At 41.4% G+C, this 22,172-nt stretch overlaps 1 protein-coding gene across 1 annotated transcript; it reads left to right on the forward strand.

Moving 5' to 3' along the window:
• The first annotated feature begins 5 nt into the window (after window positions 1-5).
• Window positions 6-21,534, forward strand: SCCPDH (saccharopine dehydrogenase (putative)). The gene is made up of 12 exons (XM_070401114.1): window positions 6-317; window positions 1,930-2,042; window positions 5,018-5,098; window positions 9,779-9,908; window positions 12,165-12,214; window positions 15,692-15,822; window positions 16,872-16,989; window positions 17,728-17,847; window positions 17,936-17,992; window positions 18,631-18,742; window positions 19,934-20,015; window positions 20,912-21,534. The coding sequence occupies exons 1-12, from the start codon at window positions 128-130 to the stop codon at window positions 21,015-21,017; spliced, it is 1,290 nt and encodes a 429-aa protein (XP_070257215.1). The 5' UTR covers window positions 6-127; the 3' UTR covers window positions 21,018-21,534.
• Window positions 21,535-22,172: the final 638 nt, after the last annotated feature.

The raw sequence follows: 22,172 nt of genomic DNA on the forward strand, positions 1-22,172 counted from the left end.
GCGCACAGGCTGAGGCGGCGGCGGCGGCCCGGGGAGGCGGTTGCTGCGCGCGGGACTCGGGTCGCTGCCGGAGGCGCAGGCGCCCGGACTCAGCCCGCCTCGGGCCGCGGCTCGCTGTGCGCTCGTCATGGCGGTCAGGCAGCGGCCTTTCCACCTGGTGGTGTTCGGTGCCTCTGGCTTCACCGGCCAGTTCGTGACCGAGGAGGTGGCCCGGGAGCAGATGGACCCGGAGGGGAGCTCCCGCCTGTCCTGGGCCGTGGCGGGCCGCTGCCGGGAGAAGCTGCAGCGAGTGCTGGAGAAGGCGGCCCAGAAACTGGGTAAAGTGGGGGCGACGCGGCCGGCGCCCCTCCTCCCGGCCCCGGGGCTCCCCCTCCTCCCGGCCTCGGGCTCCCCCTCCTCCCGGCCTCGGGTCTCCCCCTCCTCCCGGCCCCGGGCTCCCCGGGCTCCCCCTCCTCCCGGCCCGCGTCGCGGCGGCGTCCGCCTCCCCCGCTGAGAAGCGGGTTTCTCTCCCCTTTGGGTTGTCCCTGGGCTTGGGGAGCCCCTGGCGGGAGGTCCGGGACTTGGGTTTTCCTTCCGCTCCGTCCGCCCTGAGCGGAGGCTCGGGCCGGTGTGTTCCAGGTTGTCCGCTCCTCGCCGGGACATGGCGGGGGAGGAGCCCGTGTCGCGGCGCCCGCGGTGGCCTTTGTTTGTTTGTTTTGCTCTGAGGGCCTCCCGAGGCCGCCCGCCCGCCGCCCGCACCCCGCGTCCCTGCTGCGTGGTCTCCCGCCCAGGCCTTGCGGCGGTTCTCAACCTGTGGGTCGCGACCCCTTTGGCGGTCGAACGACCCTTTCACAGGGGTCGCCTAAGACCATTGTGCATATCAGATATTTACATGACGATTCATAACAGTAGCAACATTACAGTGATGAAGTAGCAACGAAAATAATGTTATGGTTGGGTCCCCACATGAGGAACTGTATTTAAAGGGCCAGAAGGTTGAGAACCTCTAAGGGCCAGGGGTGCAGCCGTGGGAGTGAGGGAGGACCCCAGACCCCTTAACGGGGGCGGGGTGGCATTCATCTAGGACTGGGGGGCGCAGGGGGGGGCTTTAAGTTAGGCTTCCGCCGCCCTTGTCCCCTGAGCTCTGGGTGTCCTGCATCCTGCCGTCCAGCTTTCGTCTCACTTCTTTTATATTTTGTTACTGATTTCAGAGAGGGAGAGGGAGAGGAACATCAATGACGAGAGAGGATCACGCATCACGCATCGGCCGCCTCCTGCACGCCCCCCCCCCCCCCCCCCCCATGGAGCCCACAAACCGCGCACGTGCTCTCGCTGGGACCTGGACCCTGACCTCCTGGTCCGTGGTCCCCGCTCAGCCACGGAGCCCCCCCACCTCCCTCCTTACCGTCCTGGTGGGGGTGTAGCGTGGGGTTTGCCCGTGGTCACTTCCGGAAGATGCCATCCTGCCGCTCTTCCTGCTGCTGCCGCTCCCAATAGGGGAGCTGCCCGGCTGGTGTGGCTCAGTGGTTGAGCGCGCACCATCATCACTGATGTTTCCCTCCCTCTCCCTTCCTCTCCGAAATCAGTAAAATAAATAGCTGAGATTTTTTTTTAATAATAATATTTGGCAGAGGGGACGTCAGAATAATCTATTCAGTATATGGATGGTCGTAAAATTGTCATTTTACACAAGATAGTCGTCATTTACACGTTACTTGTGTTAGATTGTTTTGTTTTAAGTCATGTTTTTAGTCACCGTTAGCATTAACTCCATTTTTCTCATAGCCTTTTCCTTTTCCATTTTTTTATTACCTGGCTAAAAACAGCTTTATCTTTTGTTTGAAAGGGAGGGTTAGCTTTCAGGATTTGCTGTCAGTGATTCCTATAAAAAGATCTGGGGGATCTGATGCTGGATCGGGGTCACTGAAAGTGGTTTATTTCTGATTTCAGGAAGACCGACACTACCCTCTGAAGTTGGGATAATAATTTGTGACATCACTACTCCAGCCTCACTCGATGAAATGGCCAAACAGGCAGCCATTGTCCTCAACTGTGTAGGACCAGTGAGTACTCAGCCCTCCTTTGTATTCGAACAGAGAACCTATTCACTTAGGGCAGCATCTGTCCCAGCAGCATCTGCTGCTTCATATTCCAGAGGATCCCGAGGGCGGGGCCTTCACCCTTTATGGGGAGTTTTCACTTCTGGTGATCAGCAGACAGATAGGACCAAAATCTCCTGAGACTGGCCAGACCTTTGTCTCAGGGAACTGTGTGCTGGGTTGTTTTGTTTGTTGATTGTTTACAGCTATCATTGGCAATCTTTTTTTCCCCCCTTTACTGTATGCTCCTTAAGTAAAAAATGTTGGAGCATGTTCTCCTACTATACTTTTTATTTATTATAAATTATTTTTCTGCATTACTATACAAATATTAGTTAAAAACATGTATAAAAATAGAGATTGAAAAAACTTATTCATTTGTTCAGGATTTATTGAATCCTTTTTATACAGGGGTGGGCAAAAGTAGGTTTACGGTAATTAATAAAGTAGGTTTACAAATTAACAATGCAAGAATAAACCCTGTGTTTAATGTACTCACAACTATAAACCTACTATTGCCTGCCCCTGAATGTAAATGCGTTAGTCTAGGTACCTGCAGCATAATGGTGAACAAAACAGAATCTCTCATAGAACTTACAATCCAGTGGAAGAGACAGAAAAATAAGGTTATCATAGTAGGTAGTGATAAATGCTTTGAAGAAAAATAAAGCTGAATAAGGAGATGAAGAGATGGGCAATCAGTGTCTATTGGATGGTCAGGGAAGATCTCTGAGTAATTGACATTTGCCTGGAGACCTGAGAGGTGAGGAAGCAAGCCATGTGAGTGAGTGAGGGGAGGTGTTCCGAGCAGGCCAAGCACAGGGTGGGAGTGTTAGGGGTGGCCGAGTTTAGAGTATATTTTAGAGTAGAGCCACCAACTTTTGCTCTTGTACTAACTGGGTGTGAAAGAAGCACTTGGCTTGTGGAATGGTGTGTGTTGGGGACCCTGGCTGATCTGAGGAAGCCATCACAATTAGCAGAACCCTGGAGCACCACGCATCTAGAAAATCATTGATAACTTAAAAAATGAAAGCAGGAAGGTTTGTCATCACATAAAAATGTAATTAAGACGGTGCTCATAGAAATCAAGACACTAACATTTTGATAGGTCTATGAGAGGTTTATGCAAATGTGAGGCAGTATTATTATCACACAGTGATGCAATGTTTTGGTGAGCTTTTAGGGTTATAAGTATGCAGGATGCTCTATGTAACATGTTCTGGAGTAAAACTGTTCTACTCAGCTTATCTTTTTTTTTTACAAGCTCTTTGTACTGTTTCAGAAGTTAGAAAACAAGTCATAATTCCTAGTTAATAAAAATATATTTAAAACAAGCAGGAAAAAAATAGTTTGGGCCTTGAGGATAACTTTCATCATTCTTTTAACCAAGTAGAGTTAAAATTATACAAATCATGTTTTCAAGTATCAACTTATAAAATGTGATAAATCAGAAAGCAAACAAGAGGACTCTTTTATTTTTTCAGAAAAATGTATTTGCATTCAAATGTTCATATAAACATAAATTTTAAAAAGTTAAAATAATGTATTTAAGTTGTTGTTTATTTAGATTTATCTCATTCTTAACTATCTTAGGTTCTCTGGTCCTTTGCTTGAATTACTCTTATATACACCTCCAGCCAGCGCCTTTGCCCTTTCCTCCCCAGTACTCTGGAAAAAACCCGGTCCTGGTTATTCCGGATCTCTCCTTTCTCTACCTGAGTGACCCAGCGTGGCTGGGAAAAGATGCCAACTGGTCCCACTTGAAATGCGTGACCTAAACCTCAGCACCTTCAGCGATTCTGCTCCATTCCTAGGCTGTTATACTTTCTCCTACTCTTTGAAGCAGCAGTTTTTTGTTTTGTTCTGTTTTTTGTTAATCCACATCTAAGGATATTTTTCCATTGATTCTTAGAGAGAGTGGAAGGAAGTGGGAGGGACAGAGAGAGAAACATCGATGTGAGAGAGACACATCGATTGGTTGCCTCCCACATGCTGGGGATTGAGCCTGCACCGGAAGTACATGCCCTCTACTAGAATCTAACCCAGGACCCTTCAGTCCGAGGGCCTGATGCTCTATCCATTGAGACAAATCGGCTAGGACCGAAGCAGCAGTTGTATAACTTTTTCCTCACACTTTTAGCATCCTGTCCCTTTTTCCTCACTGTTTTCTGGTGATTTTAAAAACTATTTTATTGAATTTATTGGGGTGACATTGCTTAATAAAATCATGTGTTTTAAGTGTACAATTCTATAAAACATCATCTGTGTATTTTACTGTGTTCACCACTCAAAGTCAAGTCTCCTTCTGTCAACATTTATTCCCCACTTTACCCTCTTCTGCCTCCTCCACCCTCCCTTTCCCGATGGTAATCACCATATTGTTGTCTGTGTCTGTGAGTTTGGAGGTTTGTTGTTGATTTTTACTATGAAAATGGAAGCTGTCAGAACAGATGAAGTTCAGTGTTGATAGCATGGCAATCAGGGTCCTTCCTGATGTGGCCCAAGTGTTTCTAGACTCATCACTTACTTTCCCCTTGACTACCTGTGATTCAGGCATCCTGAACAGCCCCCTTTCTTATACCTTTGCATATCTTTAGGCTACTTTATTAATATTTGATTTATTTTTTCTTTTTTTAATATATTTTATTGATTTTTTACAGAGAGGAAGGGAGAGGGATAGAGAGTTAGAAACATCGATCAGCTGCCTCCTGCACACTCCCCACTGGGTATGTGCTCGCAACCAAGGTACATGCATGCCCTTGACTGGACTAGAACCTGGGACCCTTCAGTCCACAGGCCGACGCTCTATCCACTGAGCCAAACCAGTCAGGGCTATTTGATTTCTTAATGACCAAGACTGTACTTCCAAACAGAATGGTATTTCATTCACTTAAGTTTCCTAAGTAAGAGTAAATTGTTGGTTTTCTCTATTCCCCCAGTACCGATTTTATGGAGAACCTGTAGTAAAAGCATGTATTGAAAATGGAACTAGCTGCATTGACATCTCTGGAGAACCTCAGGTATGTAAACTGAAAAAAAACCACCAGAATTAATAGCCTAATTTTCTGTTAAAGTGGGAGCTATCTAATGCCATTTGGCAGACATTCTAGAAGGTGGTGACTCCTCCTTGGTGTTGAGAGGTGGTGTCCATTGCAGCTTCCAGGAGGGCATGGTGGTGAGGGTTAGCTTCAGTTTGCTGGGACTTTTTCCTGCTCTATGATCTGAGTTAATTAAAATAGCTCTGAGTAATTCTTGGAATCTTATTTGGTATCTTTCATTATAAATTCCCTTTTTAAACTCAGACACCTTTACAACATTACAGAAAAATAAATGTAAAATCCCCTCAACCTAAAAAGTTTAAATCATATTCATTGAATGCTTGCCACTTGCCCGACAATGTGCTAAATAAACATCACATGTAACTTTGAGAAAATTAAACCTTAGGAAGGTTAAGTAACTTGTTCAGAGTCATGCAACTAGTAAGTAGAAAAACTAGGATTTGAATTGAGGTTTGCCTGACTGCAGGAAGTGATGTGTTCATAGCAATAAGCTACTTTAAAACTGTAACTCCTTTAAACTGTAACCTCTAGTCTACTGATTACTACCATCAGTGTGCCAATATAGTACCTACTTAGAGTTTATTGATTGTTAATGTATATTGGAAAATACCAGGAAAGTATAAATTACCAACGTTTATTCATGAAGAGGTAGGAAACACAAATGAAACAAAAGCAATCCAGACATATAAAGAACTCTAAGTCATAATACAAATTCAAATAATCTAATTAAAATGGGCAGAAGGATAAGAAGAGACAAATTTGTGCAGAAGAATTCCAAATAGCATGGCTCAGTGGTTGTACGTCAATATGATCTAGGAGGTCATGGTTCTGGGCACATGCCCGGGTTGTGTGCTTGATCCCCAGTAGGGGATATGCAGGAGGCAGCTGATAGATGATTCTCATCATTGATGTTACCCCCTCCCTCCCTCTCCCTTCCTCTCTCTGTGCAATCAATAAAAACGTATATTTTTTAAAATTCCAAATACTTTATGTAGCTACTCTGCCCTCAGGGGAATTATGGGGGCATAATTCCTCGCTCCTAAGTGGGCCTTGCAGTCACTTCCTTCCAGAGAATACAGTATGGAAAGGAGGGGGATAAGTAAATAACATTACAGTGGACAAACCTGAAAAACACTTCCTCAGCTAGGTATTCAAGGTCAACATCAAGTGATAAACTATTGATAGGATGTACTTTTGATATGATGTCATGACATGGCACCCTATACCCCATGGTCTTCCTTTCAAAAACCTATAACTCCAGTCTCGTCATGAGAAAAACTTGCAATAAATTCCAATAGAGGGGCATTCTACAAAGTACCTGATTGATATTCCTCAAAATAGTCCAATTCAGGGGAGAAACCAAGATGGTGGCATAGGTAGACACCAGAGATTGCTGCCTCACACAACCACTTCAAAAATACAACTAAAAGACGGAACGGACATCATCCAGAACCACAGGAAGGCTGGCTGAGTGGAAATTCGACAACTAGAAGGAAAGAGAAAAGCATACCGAGACTCAGAGGAGGTGCGGTGTGGAAGTAAAATACAAAGGTGCGGAGGTGCATGCAGAGAGGGCTGGTGGCTGAGGACACGATTGTCTTTTTCAATCAGGAGGGAGTCTCAAGCTCTGAGCTCCAGTTCCGGGCGAGTCTCTGGGGACCCAGACTCATATGGGAGAAACGGGACTGTCTGGCATCAGTCGGAATTCCAGGGCAGCTTTCTCTCGGAGGTGCTTGCAGCGATTGCCTGGACACTGAGAAGCGGGGCCTCTGAGGGCAGGACTGAGAGCAGCCATAACCGCTCGCTCCACCCTGTTGACCCCCGGGGGCCCCCGTCCCACCCAAGCCGGCTTTTGCATATGAAAGGCCCGGCCCTTTGCAATCTGAAAATTACTTAACAAACTGCAGCTGGCCCAAGGCCCCACGGCAACTTGCATTGCTTCACAGCTGGCTTCTGCTGGGTAGCCTCAGGCAGAGACTAGATTAGCACCTCCTTATAGATCCAGGAGCCAGTGTACCCAGTGGTCAGAGTGGGACATCCAATTACAACTCCTCAGATTCATAAGGGGCACTCGGGGCAGACTCAGTGAGCACCAAACCCCCACTGAAGCAAGTCTTGTCCCGGAGGGGTATCTCTAGCACAGAAGTTCTCCCACTGCAGAAACAGCTGATTCTCACAGCCAATTGGCCCAGTGTTACCTACAACAATCAAGGCTTAACTATAACAAGACTGCACAAAGCCCACAAGGGGATGCACCAAGAGTGTCTACCTCAGGTAATTGGGGAGGCTGAGCCACTGGGCCCTATAGGACACTTAGCACAGAAATCCACTCTAACGACACAGTGAAGCATAAAAAATGCCGAGACAAAGAAACAGGACACAAATGACAGAAATGGAGGAAAGCAAACTACTGGATATAGAGTTCAAAACCACACTTTTAAGGTTTTTCAAGAATTTTCTAGAAACCGCAGATAAACTTAATGAGACCCTCAAGAAATCTAGTGAGACCCTCGAGATTGTGATAAATGACCAACTAGAAATTAAGCATACACTGACTGAAATAAAGAATATTATACAGACTCCCAACAACAGACTAGAGGATTGCAAGAATCAAGTCAAAGATTTGAAATACGAAGAAGCAAAAAACACCCAACCGGAAAAGCAAAATGAAAAAAGAATCCAAAAATACAAAGATAGTGTAAGGAGCCTCTGGGACAGCTTCAAGCGTACCAACATCCAAATTATAGGGGTGCCAGAAGAAGAGAGAGAACAAGATATTGAAAACCTATTTGAAGAAATAATGACAGAAAACTTCCCCTACCTGGTGAAAGAAATAGACTTACAAGTCCAGGAAGCGCAGAGAACCCCAAACAAAAGGAATCCAAAGAGGACCACACCCACCAAGACACATAATTAAAATGCCAAGAGCAAAAGACAAAGAGAGAATCCTAAAAGCAGCAAGAGAAAGACAGTCAGTTACCTACAAGGGAGTACCCATACGACTGTCAGCTGATTTCTCAACAGAAACTTTGCAGGCCAGAAGGGAGTGGCAAGAAATACTCAAAGTGATGAATGCCAAGAACCTACAACCAAGATTACTTTACCCAGCAAAGCTATCATTCAGAATTGAAGGTCAGATAAAGAGCTTCACAGATAAGATAAAGCTAAAGGAGTTCATCACCACTAAGCCAGTATTATATGAAATGCTGAAAGGTATCCTTTAAGAAGAGGAAGAAGAAGAAAAAGGTAAACATACAAATTATGAACAACAAATACACATCTATCAACAAGTGAATCTAAAAATCAAGTGAATAAATAATCTGATGAACAGAATAAACTGGTGATTATAATAGAATCAGGGGCATAGAAAGGGAATGGACTGACTATTCTTGGGGGGAAAGGGGTGTCGGGGATGCAGGAAGAGACTGGATAAAAATCGTGCACCTATGAATGAGGACAGTGGGGTGGGGGGGGGAGGGCAAAGGGTGGGAGGGGAACCGGGTGGAGGGTAGTTATGGGGGGAAAAAAGAGGAACAACTGTAATAATCTGAACAATAAAGATTTGATTTTTAAAGAAATTTTTTAAAATGCTCTGATTGAGTGTCGATCTATGAACTAGGTGGTCACGGTTCGATTAAAAAAACAAACAAACAGTCCAGTTCATAAAAAAGAGAGTATGTCACAGTCAAAAGAAGCTTAAGGGGCATGACAGTAAATGTAAGGTGGTATCCTGGCTGGAGTCCTGGAACAGAAAAACAACTTCAGGTAAAAGCTAAAGAATCTGAATAAAGTATGGACTTTGGTTAATGATAGTGTATCAATTTTGCTTTATTTAATTGTAACAAATAATGTAAAAGATGTACTGATAGCAGAAACTGGGTGGGTGGTACTTGGGAACTCTCCTACTTAACGTTTCTGTAAATCTAAAACTTTTTAAAATATCAAGTAATTTTTATTTTATTTTATTTCTTCATTTTTAAAAAATATTTTTATTGATTTCAGAGAGGAAGGGAGAGGGAGAGGGACATAGAAACATCAATGATGGGAGAGAATCATTGATTGGCTGCCTCCTGCACTCTCCCTACTGATGATCGAGTCAGCAACCTGGGCATGTGCCCTTGACTGGAATTGAACCTGGGACCCTTCAGTCCGCAGGCTGATGCTCTATCCACTGAGCCAAACCGGCTAGGGCTCAAGTAATTTTTAAAAACAGGCAAAGGGTTTGAATAGACATTGTTTCTTTCTCACATTCCCTCCTTTCCCGCCACTATTTTTCTATTATATGTATGCATGCATAGATATAGATCTATAATGATGTTCATCTCAGTAATGTGATTTGGTGTAACTTTTTTTTGCTTTCTTTATATTTTTTTCTGTGTTAATATGTGTTTTTATAAGAGGTATTTTACATTTACAAGTCATTCTGATAAAGTAATAGTGTAAGTCAGATCAGCATCTGGCACATGTGGTAAATGTTTGCTAAATAAATGAAAAACATGTTGACAGTTAGTATTTCTCCACAGAGCCATATTGGTTAGCATTTTCAAAGGTTAGTTCTTTTGTCTTTAAAGGTAATCACTTAATACTGGTCAAGATGTTTCTATATAGCTCTGACTCAGACCCTTTGTCCTCAATTTTTAGTTTCTGGAACTAATGTATTGGAAGTATCATCAGAAAGCTGCAGAAAAGGGGGTTTATATCATTGGAAGCAGCGGCTTTGACTCCATTCCAGCAGATATGGGAGTAATATATACCAGCAATAAAATTAATGGTAATTATTGATTAATTCACAATAGTTGAATTTAACAGTAGAAAGCCTTCATGTTTGCAATTAATGATGAACTAAAATCTGGTTGATTGAGAAAAGAAATATCTATAAATGGGTAATGTTAAAACACACACTTCGTTTTTAATATAGCTATACTTATTATAAAATGCTATTGACACTATCGTTTTGTTTTTTAAGATATGGATAGTAGTGTTAGTGTTCTAAAATGAAGAATTATCCATTGTCTCAATTTCTTTATGGTTACAGCTGTAAAATTTCTAGGGAAAAAATTTGGCAGCCATTATAAAATCAAATTTGCTTTGATTAGGAATTAACACATTTTAAGTTATGTTTTATATAGATATTATAGTCAAAGGTTTTATTTTTTTAACCAACAAAGCTAGAAAGCATTGAACAAAGTTTTTGATATCTTTTTTACCCCATTTATAAACTAGAGGCAATAATTCAAGAATAGAAAACATCATCAATAGTTTGATAAAACATGGAAATTACTAATATCATGCATATTTTAAAAGTATTCATTTAGAGAATGACCTAAGAAGAGAATTTCAGTACCACACAAACTGTTCTAGAGCTTAGAAAGATGAAAAGTGTTTCAGTTTTTATTTAAAAGTTAACTCTGAAACAAAGCCCAACAAAGATAACACACATAAAAAAAAAGAAAGCTAAAATCAATCTTGCTTGTGAAACAGGTTGTAAAAAGAAAATGCTAAATAAAATTTTAATAAACATCGAGTGACATTTTAGAAGAATAATATATCAAGATAAAAATTTATTAGAAAGTTACATAATCATCACATCGGAATATCAGTGGTGAAAGCTATACATGTCATGTACTGATTACAGTTTTAGAAATGAAGAATAGAATAATTTCTTAACATAATAAATGTCAGAGAGCAATAGCCAACCTCATACTTAATGATGCAACACTGGAACCATTCCCAATAAAAAGAAAAACATGAATTGAACATCTTTAAAATATTTAGTCTTTCAATCCATAGACCGGTATGTCTCTATTGTCTTTTAAGTCTGTAAAGTTTAGATGTTTTCTTCATGATAATCCTACATATATCTTATTGAGGTTATTCCCAAATATTTAAAAGTTTTTGTTACTTTAAATAGGCCATTTTTTTTCTTTTTAAGGGAGAACTAATACTTTAAGGTGTGTGTAAAAACTTTTTTCAGATACTAAAAGCTAGGAGTCAGAATTTTAACAATTATCCTAGCTGATTTTTATGCAGGTGGTCCACATTTTATGACATACAGCTTTACTGGTCCATTTTCTTTCTTAGGAGGGATTAGATCACAGAGCCATATATTCAGGCTACATTCTCCTAACAGCCCTTCCAATCATCTCTGCTGTGATATTCCTTAATGATCTGTTCTTGGTTTCTGTCAGAGGTCAGACTACTGACATTTATGTGGCTATAATTCTCTCCTGCTGTTGCATCATCATTGATGACATGGTTCGTTACTTTCTCAGTGTCAACTTTTCTAAGTACCATGTTTTAATTTTTTCTTGGAATTAAACCTAGGAACACTGTCTCTTATGAAATTGATATTTCATTTTTATCAGATTTTGAGATCCAGCCCATTATGCTTTTCTTTTGTCTTACTGCTCTGGAGAATTTCAAAGATTAATTAAATACTTAATCACTGTGCCTATATATTAGTTCTCATGGTTAATATAATTGATTTCTCCCCTTTTTTCTGGTTTTGGTTTTCTATATTTACTTTATACTTATATTTTCATTCCATTTTTAAAGTCTTTAAGTATTTTATAAGTCATCACAAAGGCCATTTTGATAGGTTTTCTGTACATTAATTATATGTCACTATTAATAAGTATTCTTAAAAGCTGTCATATTAGAAAACCAAATAATTCCCATAGATGTACTTCTCAGAACTATGTCCTGCTGGCCTTCCAGGATGAGTGAGCTAAATTGTTGCCTTGTTGGGAGATTTTTAGTGTCAGTTTGAATACTAGCAAAATATTTTGTCAGTACTCGCAGGTAGAGTTTATGCCAGACTACTCTTTTGACCATTTACCTGGTTCAGCTGCCTTTTAACTCTGTTTACAATAACATAGTAAAACTGTTACCAGTATTGATTTTCTGACTATATCAGCTGTAGGCTTAGTAAAAGCAGTCCCTAAATGAATAGGAATCGTTCATTGTTACTGTCTTGGCAAAATAGATTTTATTTGATTTTACATTGACCATTTCCCTACTCTTGTAGGTACTTTGACTGCGGTGGAAAGTTTTCTGACTATAAATTCAGGACCTGAGGTTAGTTTTCCTCTTTGTCATGTGTTTTCTAAGTTAATACTAAAAACATTTTGGAAATGATACATGCTTCTTAAAAATATATTTAAATTAATTAAATTATACATATATTTGTACTTTTCAGTGTATGAAAGTCCCTGTGTTTAATTTTAAAAAATAAAGATACTAGATTGCTGAGAATTCCTTTGACCTAAGAATAGAATTTATTTTTAAAACAACTGCACAATTTGTTATATTAGAATGAATTCCCATGATCCTAACTAATGTTTCTATGGTGGTTCTGCAATAAATTGGTGGTTGTCAGCCAAGACAGTTATCACCTTAGTGCAGAGTCAGTGTGTTTTATTATGTGCCTAACGGGGTTAGGTGCTTTTGTGGCCAAACAAGAAATGCATGATATAAATACATTTACAGTCTATTTGGGAACATAAGATAGTTGCCTTTCTGGGAAGAGACCATGTTTGTGATAGTACTTTATTTTCAGTGGTGTCTAACGAGGCTTCCTAAGTATTTGTTCATTCCACCCTGACCATGTAGCTCAGTTGGTTAGATACACCAAGGTTGCAGGCTTTTATATATATAGACTAGGGGCCCAGTGCATGAATTCATGCACCTTGAAAGGAACTGTGGGCCGTGAGGCTGTGGTGGGTACAGGGGCTGGTCTCAGCCCATCCTCTGCGCCCCCGCCCGACCCCTCCTGCCGTAACCCCTGGTCCCCTGTTTGCCGGCAGCCCTGCTCCCGCCACTGCCACTCCCACACGCTGACAGCGCCGGCCCTGCTGACAGTGTGGAGCAATTGGGGCTGGCGCCAGCAGAAGGTGCGAGCGGGGCCGGCGCTGTCAGCGGGTGCGGTGGAGGCAGCTGCCAGCCTGATTGCCCCTTAGGAGCAGGGGGAGGTGGAGAAGCCTGAGGGGTGATCGGGGCCAGCAGCCACCACTTGCACCCACTGACTGCGCTGAGCGATCAGGGCCAGCGCTGGGCACTGGCAGCGAGTGCGAGCAGCGGCTCCGGCGCCAGCAATGGGTGTGAGTGCCGGCCGGGCAGGACTGCAGCGTGCGGGAGCAAAGAATTTTCAGTAACTACCAGAGGCTCGCCCCAATGACAGCGACCAGCACACCGCCCTGTCTTGGTCTGGCGTCCCCGCTCACCTGCTCCACCATCCTGCTGTGGCCAATGCCCTTCATGTTCTGCTCATGCCCTGTGGTGGTCAGTGCACGTCATAGCAACCTGTTGTTCCGCAGTTTGGTCTATTTGCATATTAGCATTTTATTATATAGGATACTGATGGGCACTTGGGCTGTTTCCAAATCTTAGCTATTGTAAATAACACTGCTATGAACATAGGGGTGCATATATTCTTTCTGATTGGTGTTTTAGGGATTTAGGATATATTCTCAAGCAGGATTGCTGGCTCAAATGGAAGTTCCATTTTTAATTTTTTGAGGAAACCCATACTGTGTACTAGGGTTCCTTTTTCTCCACATCCTTGCCAGCACTTTTCATCTGTTGAGTTGTTGATGATAGTCATTCTGACAGGTGTGAGGTGATTTCTTATTGTGGTTTTAATTTCCATTTCTCTGATGATTAGTGACTTTGGACATTTTTTCATATGTCTCTTGGCCATTTGTATGTCCTCTTTGGAGAATTGTCTATTCAGGTCTTCTGCCCATTTTTTAATTGGATTGTTTGTCTTCCTTTTGTTGAGTTGTATGAGTACTTTATAATTTTTTTTATATTAACCCCTTATCAGCTGTATTGTTGGCAAATACGTTCTCCTATACAGTGGGTTCCCTTTTCGTTTTGATGGTAGTTTCTTTTGCTGTGCAAAAGCATTTTATTTTGATGTAGTCTCTTGTTTATTTTCTCCTTAGTTTCCTTTGCCCTAGGATATATATTGGCAAAAATTCTGCTACATGAGATATTTTACTGCCTATGTTGTCTTCTAAGATTTTGTGGTTTCATGCCTTAAATTTCAGTCTTTTATCCATTTTGAATTTATTCTTGTGTATAGTATAAGTTGGTGGTCCAGTTTCATCTTTTTGCATGTGTCTGTCCAGTTTTCCCAACACCATTTGTTGAAGAGGCTGTCTTTACTCCCTTGTATGTTCTTGCCTCCTTTGTCAAATATGAGTTGACTGTAATGGTGTGGGTCAATTTCTGCGGTCTCTGTTCTGATCCATTGGCCTATATGCCTGTTTTTGTGCCAGTACCAGGCTGTTTTGGTTATAATGGCTTTGCGGTATAGTTTGAATCTGGTATTGTGATTCTTTGCCTTTCATTGTTATCAAAGCTAAGATATTAAAAACCTGACTCTTCTGATGGTGTTATTGTCTCCCTTATTCTGCTTATTAGCAATCAACAGTATCTGCACATCTGCCTCACCAATATTCCTCTTTCTTTTTTTTTTAAATATTTTATTGATTTTTTACAGAGAGGAAAGGAGAAGGATAGAGAGTTAGAAACATCGATGAGAGAGAAACATCAATCAGCTGCCTCCTGCACATCCCCTACTGGGGATGTGCCCGCGACCAAGGTACATGCCCTTGACCGGAATCGAACCTGGGACCCTTCAGTCCACAGGCCGACACTCTATCCACTGAGCCAATATCAGTTAGGGCCGATATTCCTCTTTCAGAGTCTTGTGACAAAGTTGGTTTTGAATGTTTCTAAATGACTTTACTCATTCAGACAGAGTAAACAACATATAAGGCAGGACATAATACAGTTATGCACAATCAAAATTATAAATTAAGTTTGAAATACTTACATAATAGAGAATTAAAAGGCCCACCTAGATGTTCGTGAAAGAAGGTTCAGCCCTGGGACGGTTAAGTTCCAGGATCACTTCTTCGCCTGTGCTCTCCTTTCTGTCACTCATTTCTTCTTTTTTTAATAACTTAAAAAATATTTTTTTATTGGTTTCAGAGAGGAAGGGAGAGGGAGAGAGAGATAGAAACATCAATGCTGAGAGAAAAATCATTGATCCGCTGCCTCCTGTACATCCCCTACTGGGGATTGAGCCCACAACCCGGGCATGTGCCCTGACTGGGAATTGAACCATGTCCTCCTGGTTCATAGGTCGATGCTCAACCACTGAGCCACATCAGCCAGGCTATATGTTGAAATTTTAAGGAATCAACATAAGGATATGGATTAGAGAGGCTAATTTTGAAGGAATATGGTCAGTTGAGTGAAAATTATGAAGTGAAATACAATGGCTTATTGAAAAGAGCATAAATAATGGTAGAAGGGAATAAGAAAGGGCATTTGTTGGTATAAATATTGAATGTGACCAAAATAATGACTGTTATTGCTGCCTAGCCGATCATGAAAATTTATCTCAAAATGATCAAATAATGGATTATGCCTTGCATAAATAGAGGTGAACTGTTCTTTGTGCCAATTATATCGTATTTGGTTTTACATTTTAATAATTATTTCTTAAGACATGTTTCTTTAACTCTTTAATTATTTTATTAGGGGTTGTGCATTCATGATGGTACCTGGAAGTCAGCAGTTTATGGTTTTGGAAATCAGAATCAATTGAAAAAACTACGAAATCAGTCAAATCTGAAACCTGTCCCAATTGTTGGTGCAAAATTAAAAAGAAGGTATATTAGTTCAAAAATCTATTTTTTAGTATATCTAGTCTAACTATTTTGTGTTGACCTGGCTATTAATAAAGTATGCTACTAAGAAAAGCCTGCAGACTAGTTTGTAGTAAGTCCAGAATTATTCTCAAAGATAAATAAAATATAATTAATACCTTACCCTAAGCGTAAGTATGTCATCTCTCTATATAAAAACCTAATATGCAAAGTGACCCCTTGGGAGTTCTACCAACCCGGAGTTTGATCACTTGCTATGATGTGTGCTGACCACCATGGGGCAGCACAGAACAAAGGGAGTCCCTGGCCTGCACAGCCGCTAGGGACCCTACCCGTGCACGAATTTCGTGCACTGGGTCTCTAGTTTATAATAATACATTTGGCCCTGGCCGGGTTTGCTCGCAGTTGTTAGAGCGTCAGCCCTTGGACTAAGGATGGCAGGTTTGATTCCTGGTCAAGGGTAAATACCTGTGTTGCAGGCTCAATCCCTGGGGGCGCATGTAGGAGGCAACCAACCAATGTTTCCCTCTCCCCCGCCGCCTCCTTCCCTTCCAGCCTCTAAATATCAATGGGGAAAATATGGTGAGGTTTCATTAATGAGTAAATAAAATAATACATTTATACCCTTGGGAAAAAGTTTTTGACTTTTCACTATTGATATCAAAATTAAACATCAATTAAATTTTGTACAGTAAAACTATCAACTTAAAGTGTGATAATCTTATGTACTAGTAACTTAACATGTGAATAGCACTCAGTTTGGCTGTTGAAATGAGTGTTTTATCATTGTCCTGTGAAACGGATGGGGTGAAACATAGTTAAACTACACGTATTCAGTGCCCACGGCGAAGAATACTCCTCTGTTCACTGGGCTCATGTCTGGGTGCAGATGTAGAGAATAAAGGACAAAGACTGAAATATTAAGTAAGAGTAGATCTGCCATCTTCGTTGTTACTACTGCCTTGAGAAAGTTAAAATGGTTATTCAGAAATGTACCAGTTGAAATGGCGGTCACTGTTACTGGAGAGAATGCAGCCGGGTCTGTCTTGCAGGTGGCCAGTCTCCTACTGCAGAGAACTCAGCAGTTACTCCATTCCTTTCCTGGGAGCGGATGTGTCTGTTGTGAAGCGAACTCAGCGTTACTTGCATGAAAATTTAGATCAATCACCTGTAAGTTTATATGATTGATTTTTTAATAAAGAGCATTCTATGTTTGTTATAGTTTCCCTAAGTTTAATTAGGATTTTTATGTTTATAAAGCCAAAAAAGAAATAGCTAGATAATGTGTGTTTCGTTTCTGGAAGTTGACAGTCAGTAGTTAGTGTAGAGCATTTTGCATGTTATGGGGGTGGTCATGGCCTCCCCCCATTGTTCATATCTGGCCTATTGAACACTTGAATGGAACACAACAGCAGCAAGTTCAGTGCAGGAAGTCCTGGTTCATAAACCCGACCGTCAGCTGCTGGAGTTCTTCCTGTGCTGGTGGAGGCGTCTGGGTTCTCTTCTTCCCTCCTTGCTGCCTCTGAGTATCACCCTGCTCCTGTTTCCGAGGGAAGCACACAATTGCTCCATCTGCTGAGACTTGAAGAGGCCACTATCTCAAGTTAAAAGATCAGAGTATTTTCTTATAGAAGAGCTTATAAGTGAAGTCTGTGCTCTATCAGGTATAATTGCTAAGTTCGGTATGTGATTGAACTTTCTATATATGGATCATGTGGAAGCTAATTAGTATTTGCAACGATTTCTTTTAAAAATATGCTCCCAATGCCTGGTTCCTAAACACGCTTTCAGAGCATAACATAATCATAAGGTGGGAACGGCTTTTGTTCACATTTATGACTTCAGAGCACGTTCTAAGAGCCGACATTATAACTAGAGAGTCACATTCGGACTTCCGTTCTCATCTAGGTCCAGTATGCGGCTTACGTCACTGTGGGAGGCATCACCTCTGTTATTAAGCTGATGTTTGCAGGACTTTTCTTTTTATTGTTTGTGAAGTTTGGCATTGGAAGGCAGCTTCTCATCAGAGTAAGTGATCTGTTTATGAAATTGGATGTACAAGCATTTCCATGAGTTTAAAATAGTTCACTGAGGGCTGCTGTTTTTCTCCCTTTAGTTTCCATGGCTCTTCTCCTTTGGTTATTTTTCAAAACAAGGTCCAACACAAAAACAGGTAACTCTTTCTTTTGTGTTCAGGTCTCTAAAATAATATTTTTCCTTTGTTTTTTACTTTTCCTCAGTGCAGTGACAATCACAGCTAAGACTTGATGGAGCACTTGCTATGCATCAGACGCCCTTTACATTCTTCACATAAATTAGATTACTCAGTCTTCTCAAACACCTCTAGAAGTGGGTTTTATCTCCATCTTTACATCTCTAAGTGGAACAATAATAAATTACTTGCAGCCTATTTTTATCTTGGCACCTCAGATACCTAAAACCAGATTATCATATTCTATGAACCTAAAATAAAAAGTACTTGCAGCTTTTGCCCTAATACTGCCCATTTCAGCGGTGCTATCGTGTAAGCCACAAGATAAGACTCATCTATATCTCCTCCTTGTTTCTAGTCACCTCCACCGCCCCCCCCCGCCCCCCCCCCCCAGCATCACACCAGTCTTCAAAACTTGCATCCTCAAAGAATTAATGTTTGCTCCATGCTTAAAGGATAACAGCATATTCTGGCAGATAGAAAGTTGATGTTTTTATCTATTGAAAATCTCTCATGTGAAGTAGAATAATAGGTTAGATTGTGCTCAGGGGAAATTACATATTTCTTAAATAAACATTTGTTTGGTTTCTTTTTCTCAGATTGATGCCGCCTCATTTACAATGACATTTTTTGGTCAAGGATACAGCCACGGCTGTTCTGCTGAGAATAACAAACCCAATATCAGAATTTGTACTCAGGTGAAAGGACCAGGTATTTCACATATGACTTAAGGATACTTGGGAATTTTACACTGTGTTAAATATAAGGTGGTATGTTATTCTTTTCAAAAATATAATTATTTTAGAAATATATTTGCACAAATTAAGTATTACTGATAAATGATTCTGTCAAAAGAAGGATTGAAATTATTGGTATAAACCAGTTTTATTAGTGTTTCTCCCCCTCTGTTTTTCTTTCTCAGGATGATTCAGTAATCTGCATGGCAGGTTTTAATATTAAAAAGAGAAGGGGCTGGTTGATATCTGTTTGGTCCAAGGCTTCTTTGGACTTTGTAATTACCCTGATATTGTTTATAAAATGGGTGTATATGTGTGCATTTTTCTGGGGAGGGTAAAAACTTTTGTAAGGTTGTTAAAAGTAAGTATCATCCAAAAAAGTTCTAGAACTCTTTCTGTAAATTTTAGATAACTATACAGATAGTCCCACTTATGAATTTAGTATAATTGTAAGTCTAGTTACTGTCATCCCTGATAGGTTACAAGAGGTTCATTTTGCAGTTTTAATCAAGCAAGAGGGAAAGATATCTTTGTATCTTGCCCTTTTTTCAAATTCCCATCTGGGTTACTAAGATAAGTTGACTGTGTTTTTATTATCTGACAGGAGTGTAAACACTAATGCCCCAGCTGGTTACAGTGACTTCTTCTTGAAGTGAGACTTCTCTTAAGTTACTCTGGGTTTGTTTTTTAAGAAATTGAGTCCTTTTTTAAGTGAAGTGTAGTGCATTAATAGAGAAACAAGAAATCCTAGGATCATTGGCTTTGCTTATTATCAAGAGGCAGTGCAATGTAGTGGGTAGGAGCTACCTGAGTGCAATTCTGGCTCAGCCACTGCCTGGCTTTGTGAGTTTGGACTAGTCACTTAACCTGTCTATGCCTCAGTTTCCTCATCTGTAAAATGGGGACAAAAATAGAGCTAACCTTAGTTAGCACTATTGCTAAGGAGAGTCAAATGAATTTGGTAAATTTAAAGCCCTTAATACAGTTCCTAACACTTCGTTAAGTACTATGTAAATATTAATTATTATTTTTGTTATTGAGTGAACAAAGTGTTTATTGAGATAATTCTGTATACCTAGAGTTAGATCTAAAACCTATTTAATTTTTGGGCGTTTTGAATGCATATTTTATGAAAACTTTTTCTTTGTTCAACTCTTCTCTGCAGAGGCTGGCTATATAGCTACCCCCATAGCCATGGTCCAGGCAGCCATGACCCTTCTGAATGATGTCTCTAATCTTCCTATCGTGTAAGTCTGGTTTTCTTCTAATTTGAGGATCGCTTTTTCATGTTATGTTTTAGCTTATATTGATTTGATTTTCAGGCATTGGATCTGCACATAAGTGTTTACAGTTCCTTTGATACAGAGCTAGAGGTAAATTAAACTTGTGAGAAGGAAAATCCCTTATGGACCTCTGGAAACAATGCAGAGGTGATGGAGAGGAGACAGAGACGTTTGAGGGCCAGTTAAGGTGACTTCAGTTCCCTGGGAGCACTGACACCAGCGTGATTGATTCCTGGCGTCCTGGCGAGATGATTATCAAGGGGACTGTCTACTGGAGCATTTAGCTGTTCCCTAAAAGTAGGCCAGCTTCACAAAGGAACATAGGCCCTCAGGCTCAGAAGTAAACAAGTAGGACCTGAAACCTGTTAAGTCATAAGCAGAAAAATTATATAGAATGAAACCTAATTAAATTTTTCCAAATAGTTGTATACCCTTTGAATGTATTTAGCATTTACATGTCAAGAAACATTTTTCATTCGGGTTCAGTCCTCTATGCTTTATTAATCATTGATTACCTACATTTATTCCACTCAGGTCGTTATTTATCCTCCTGGTCAGAGGGCTGTCTGTAAGCGGGTGGTTCCCCGACGGGTGGCCCTTGTTGTGCCCCGTGCACACTGTGTTGGGGAACAGTCGCACTAGTCGCTGGTGCTGGGCACCAGCTTCCCCCTGAGTAAGAGCTGCTTGCTCATTGGCTGGCTTTAGGAATGAACCCAAAGGAGCCCAGAACAGCATCAAAAGAATCAGGTTTCCGTGAGCTGTGCAGGGATTTGATAGCTAGTCCTCGGCAAGTCACTTCGCTCCAGCAGAGGGAGGGCAGAGCCTGCTTGGCTCACTGTGGTCTCATTATTGTCTTCCAGGGGCGGCGTCTTCACACCTGGAGCCGCTTTCGCCAAAACAAAGTTGATTGACAGACTCAACAGACGAGGCCTGGAATTTAGTGTCATTAGCAGCTCGGAAGTCTAAACAATTGAAGATTTTTCTGAAGTCATAAAGCGCATGAATTAACAGCTTTTTTATTTGAAATTCTTCTGTGAGCCTGTCTGGCTCTATGTGGAAAAGATTACCAAATCTAAAATACGTACACATTAAAAGCAGGAATTATACTAGCTTACCCTAAATTTCAAATCTTACCTGATTTTGTGATTTTATTGCTTGCGAGAGAGAACTAATATTTGACTGACTTTTTCATTGAAGAATTCATGGTCAATTTTTATATGTGAGCTGGCAGATCAGAGGGTGGGAGTGTCTTATCTGTGTTGCTAACAGATCCCTTAAGGAGGCACCCAGGCTGGTCAAGGCCTCACTGCTGATTTCCTTGCCATGACATTGAGTGGATCTTACTTTCTAGTGAGTTTTTCTACCCATGTGTGGGCCTTTGCCAAGTGAAACTGTACTTTGTTACTTTAGCGTAGTTTTCACCCGTCTACACAGATTGATTTTGGACTTACCCAAGTTGCATAATAAAGGATTGTCAATTGAATGGTGGTTTTGTGTTGGCTGGTACTTGGGTAGTGGTAGAAATGTGCTTCCTATGTACAGCCTTTCCCATAAGCCCCTGCCCCTCCCCCCCCCCCCCCAATTTCAGTGTCATCCTATTTGATTTCCCTGGCTCTCTGTTTTAGAGAGCAAGAGCTGGGGTTGTCACCTCTGCTTCCTTCTTCCTGGTTTCTTATGAAAATCGGCCTAACCACTCCCCGACAGTCCTGCATGTTAAGGCAGCAGGCCACGTGATCAGGAATGCAGTCCCTAAGCCAAGCCCCAGCTTACTCACAGCAGCCTGAGCACGCCTCAGGTATGTAACCTTTAAAGCCTCAGAGCGGGGAAATAATAGTGCCAAACCCGGAACGATGGTGAGAATTAAATGAGCTGTTAGGTGTTTAGCGCTTGGGTACATGCCTAGGCACAGGGCAAGCGTGCTAAGTCTCGGAAGGGTTCTGTACAGCCTCTCCCAGACACTCAGTGCCTGTCGGTCCTCCACTGAGACCCACCGGTGAATTCTCTGTGGAATCAAGATTGCCTGGAGAGCCCTGGCTGTGTGGCTCGGCTGGTTGGAGCATCGTCCCATACACCAAATGTGGCGCATTTGCTTTCTGTGTGGAGTGGGGTGGAGAACGCAGG

Source organism: Myotis yumanensis, unplaced genomic scaffold (assembly GCF_028538775.1).
Source record: "Myotis yumanensis isolate MYYU_CA2020_CCGP unplaced genomic scaffold, mMyoYum1.0.hap1 SCAF_22, whole genome shotgun sequence".
Taxonomy (NCBI): Eukaryota; Metazoa; Chordata; class Mammalia; order Chiroptera; family Vespertilionidae; genus Myotis; species Myotis yumanensis.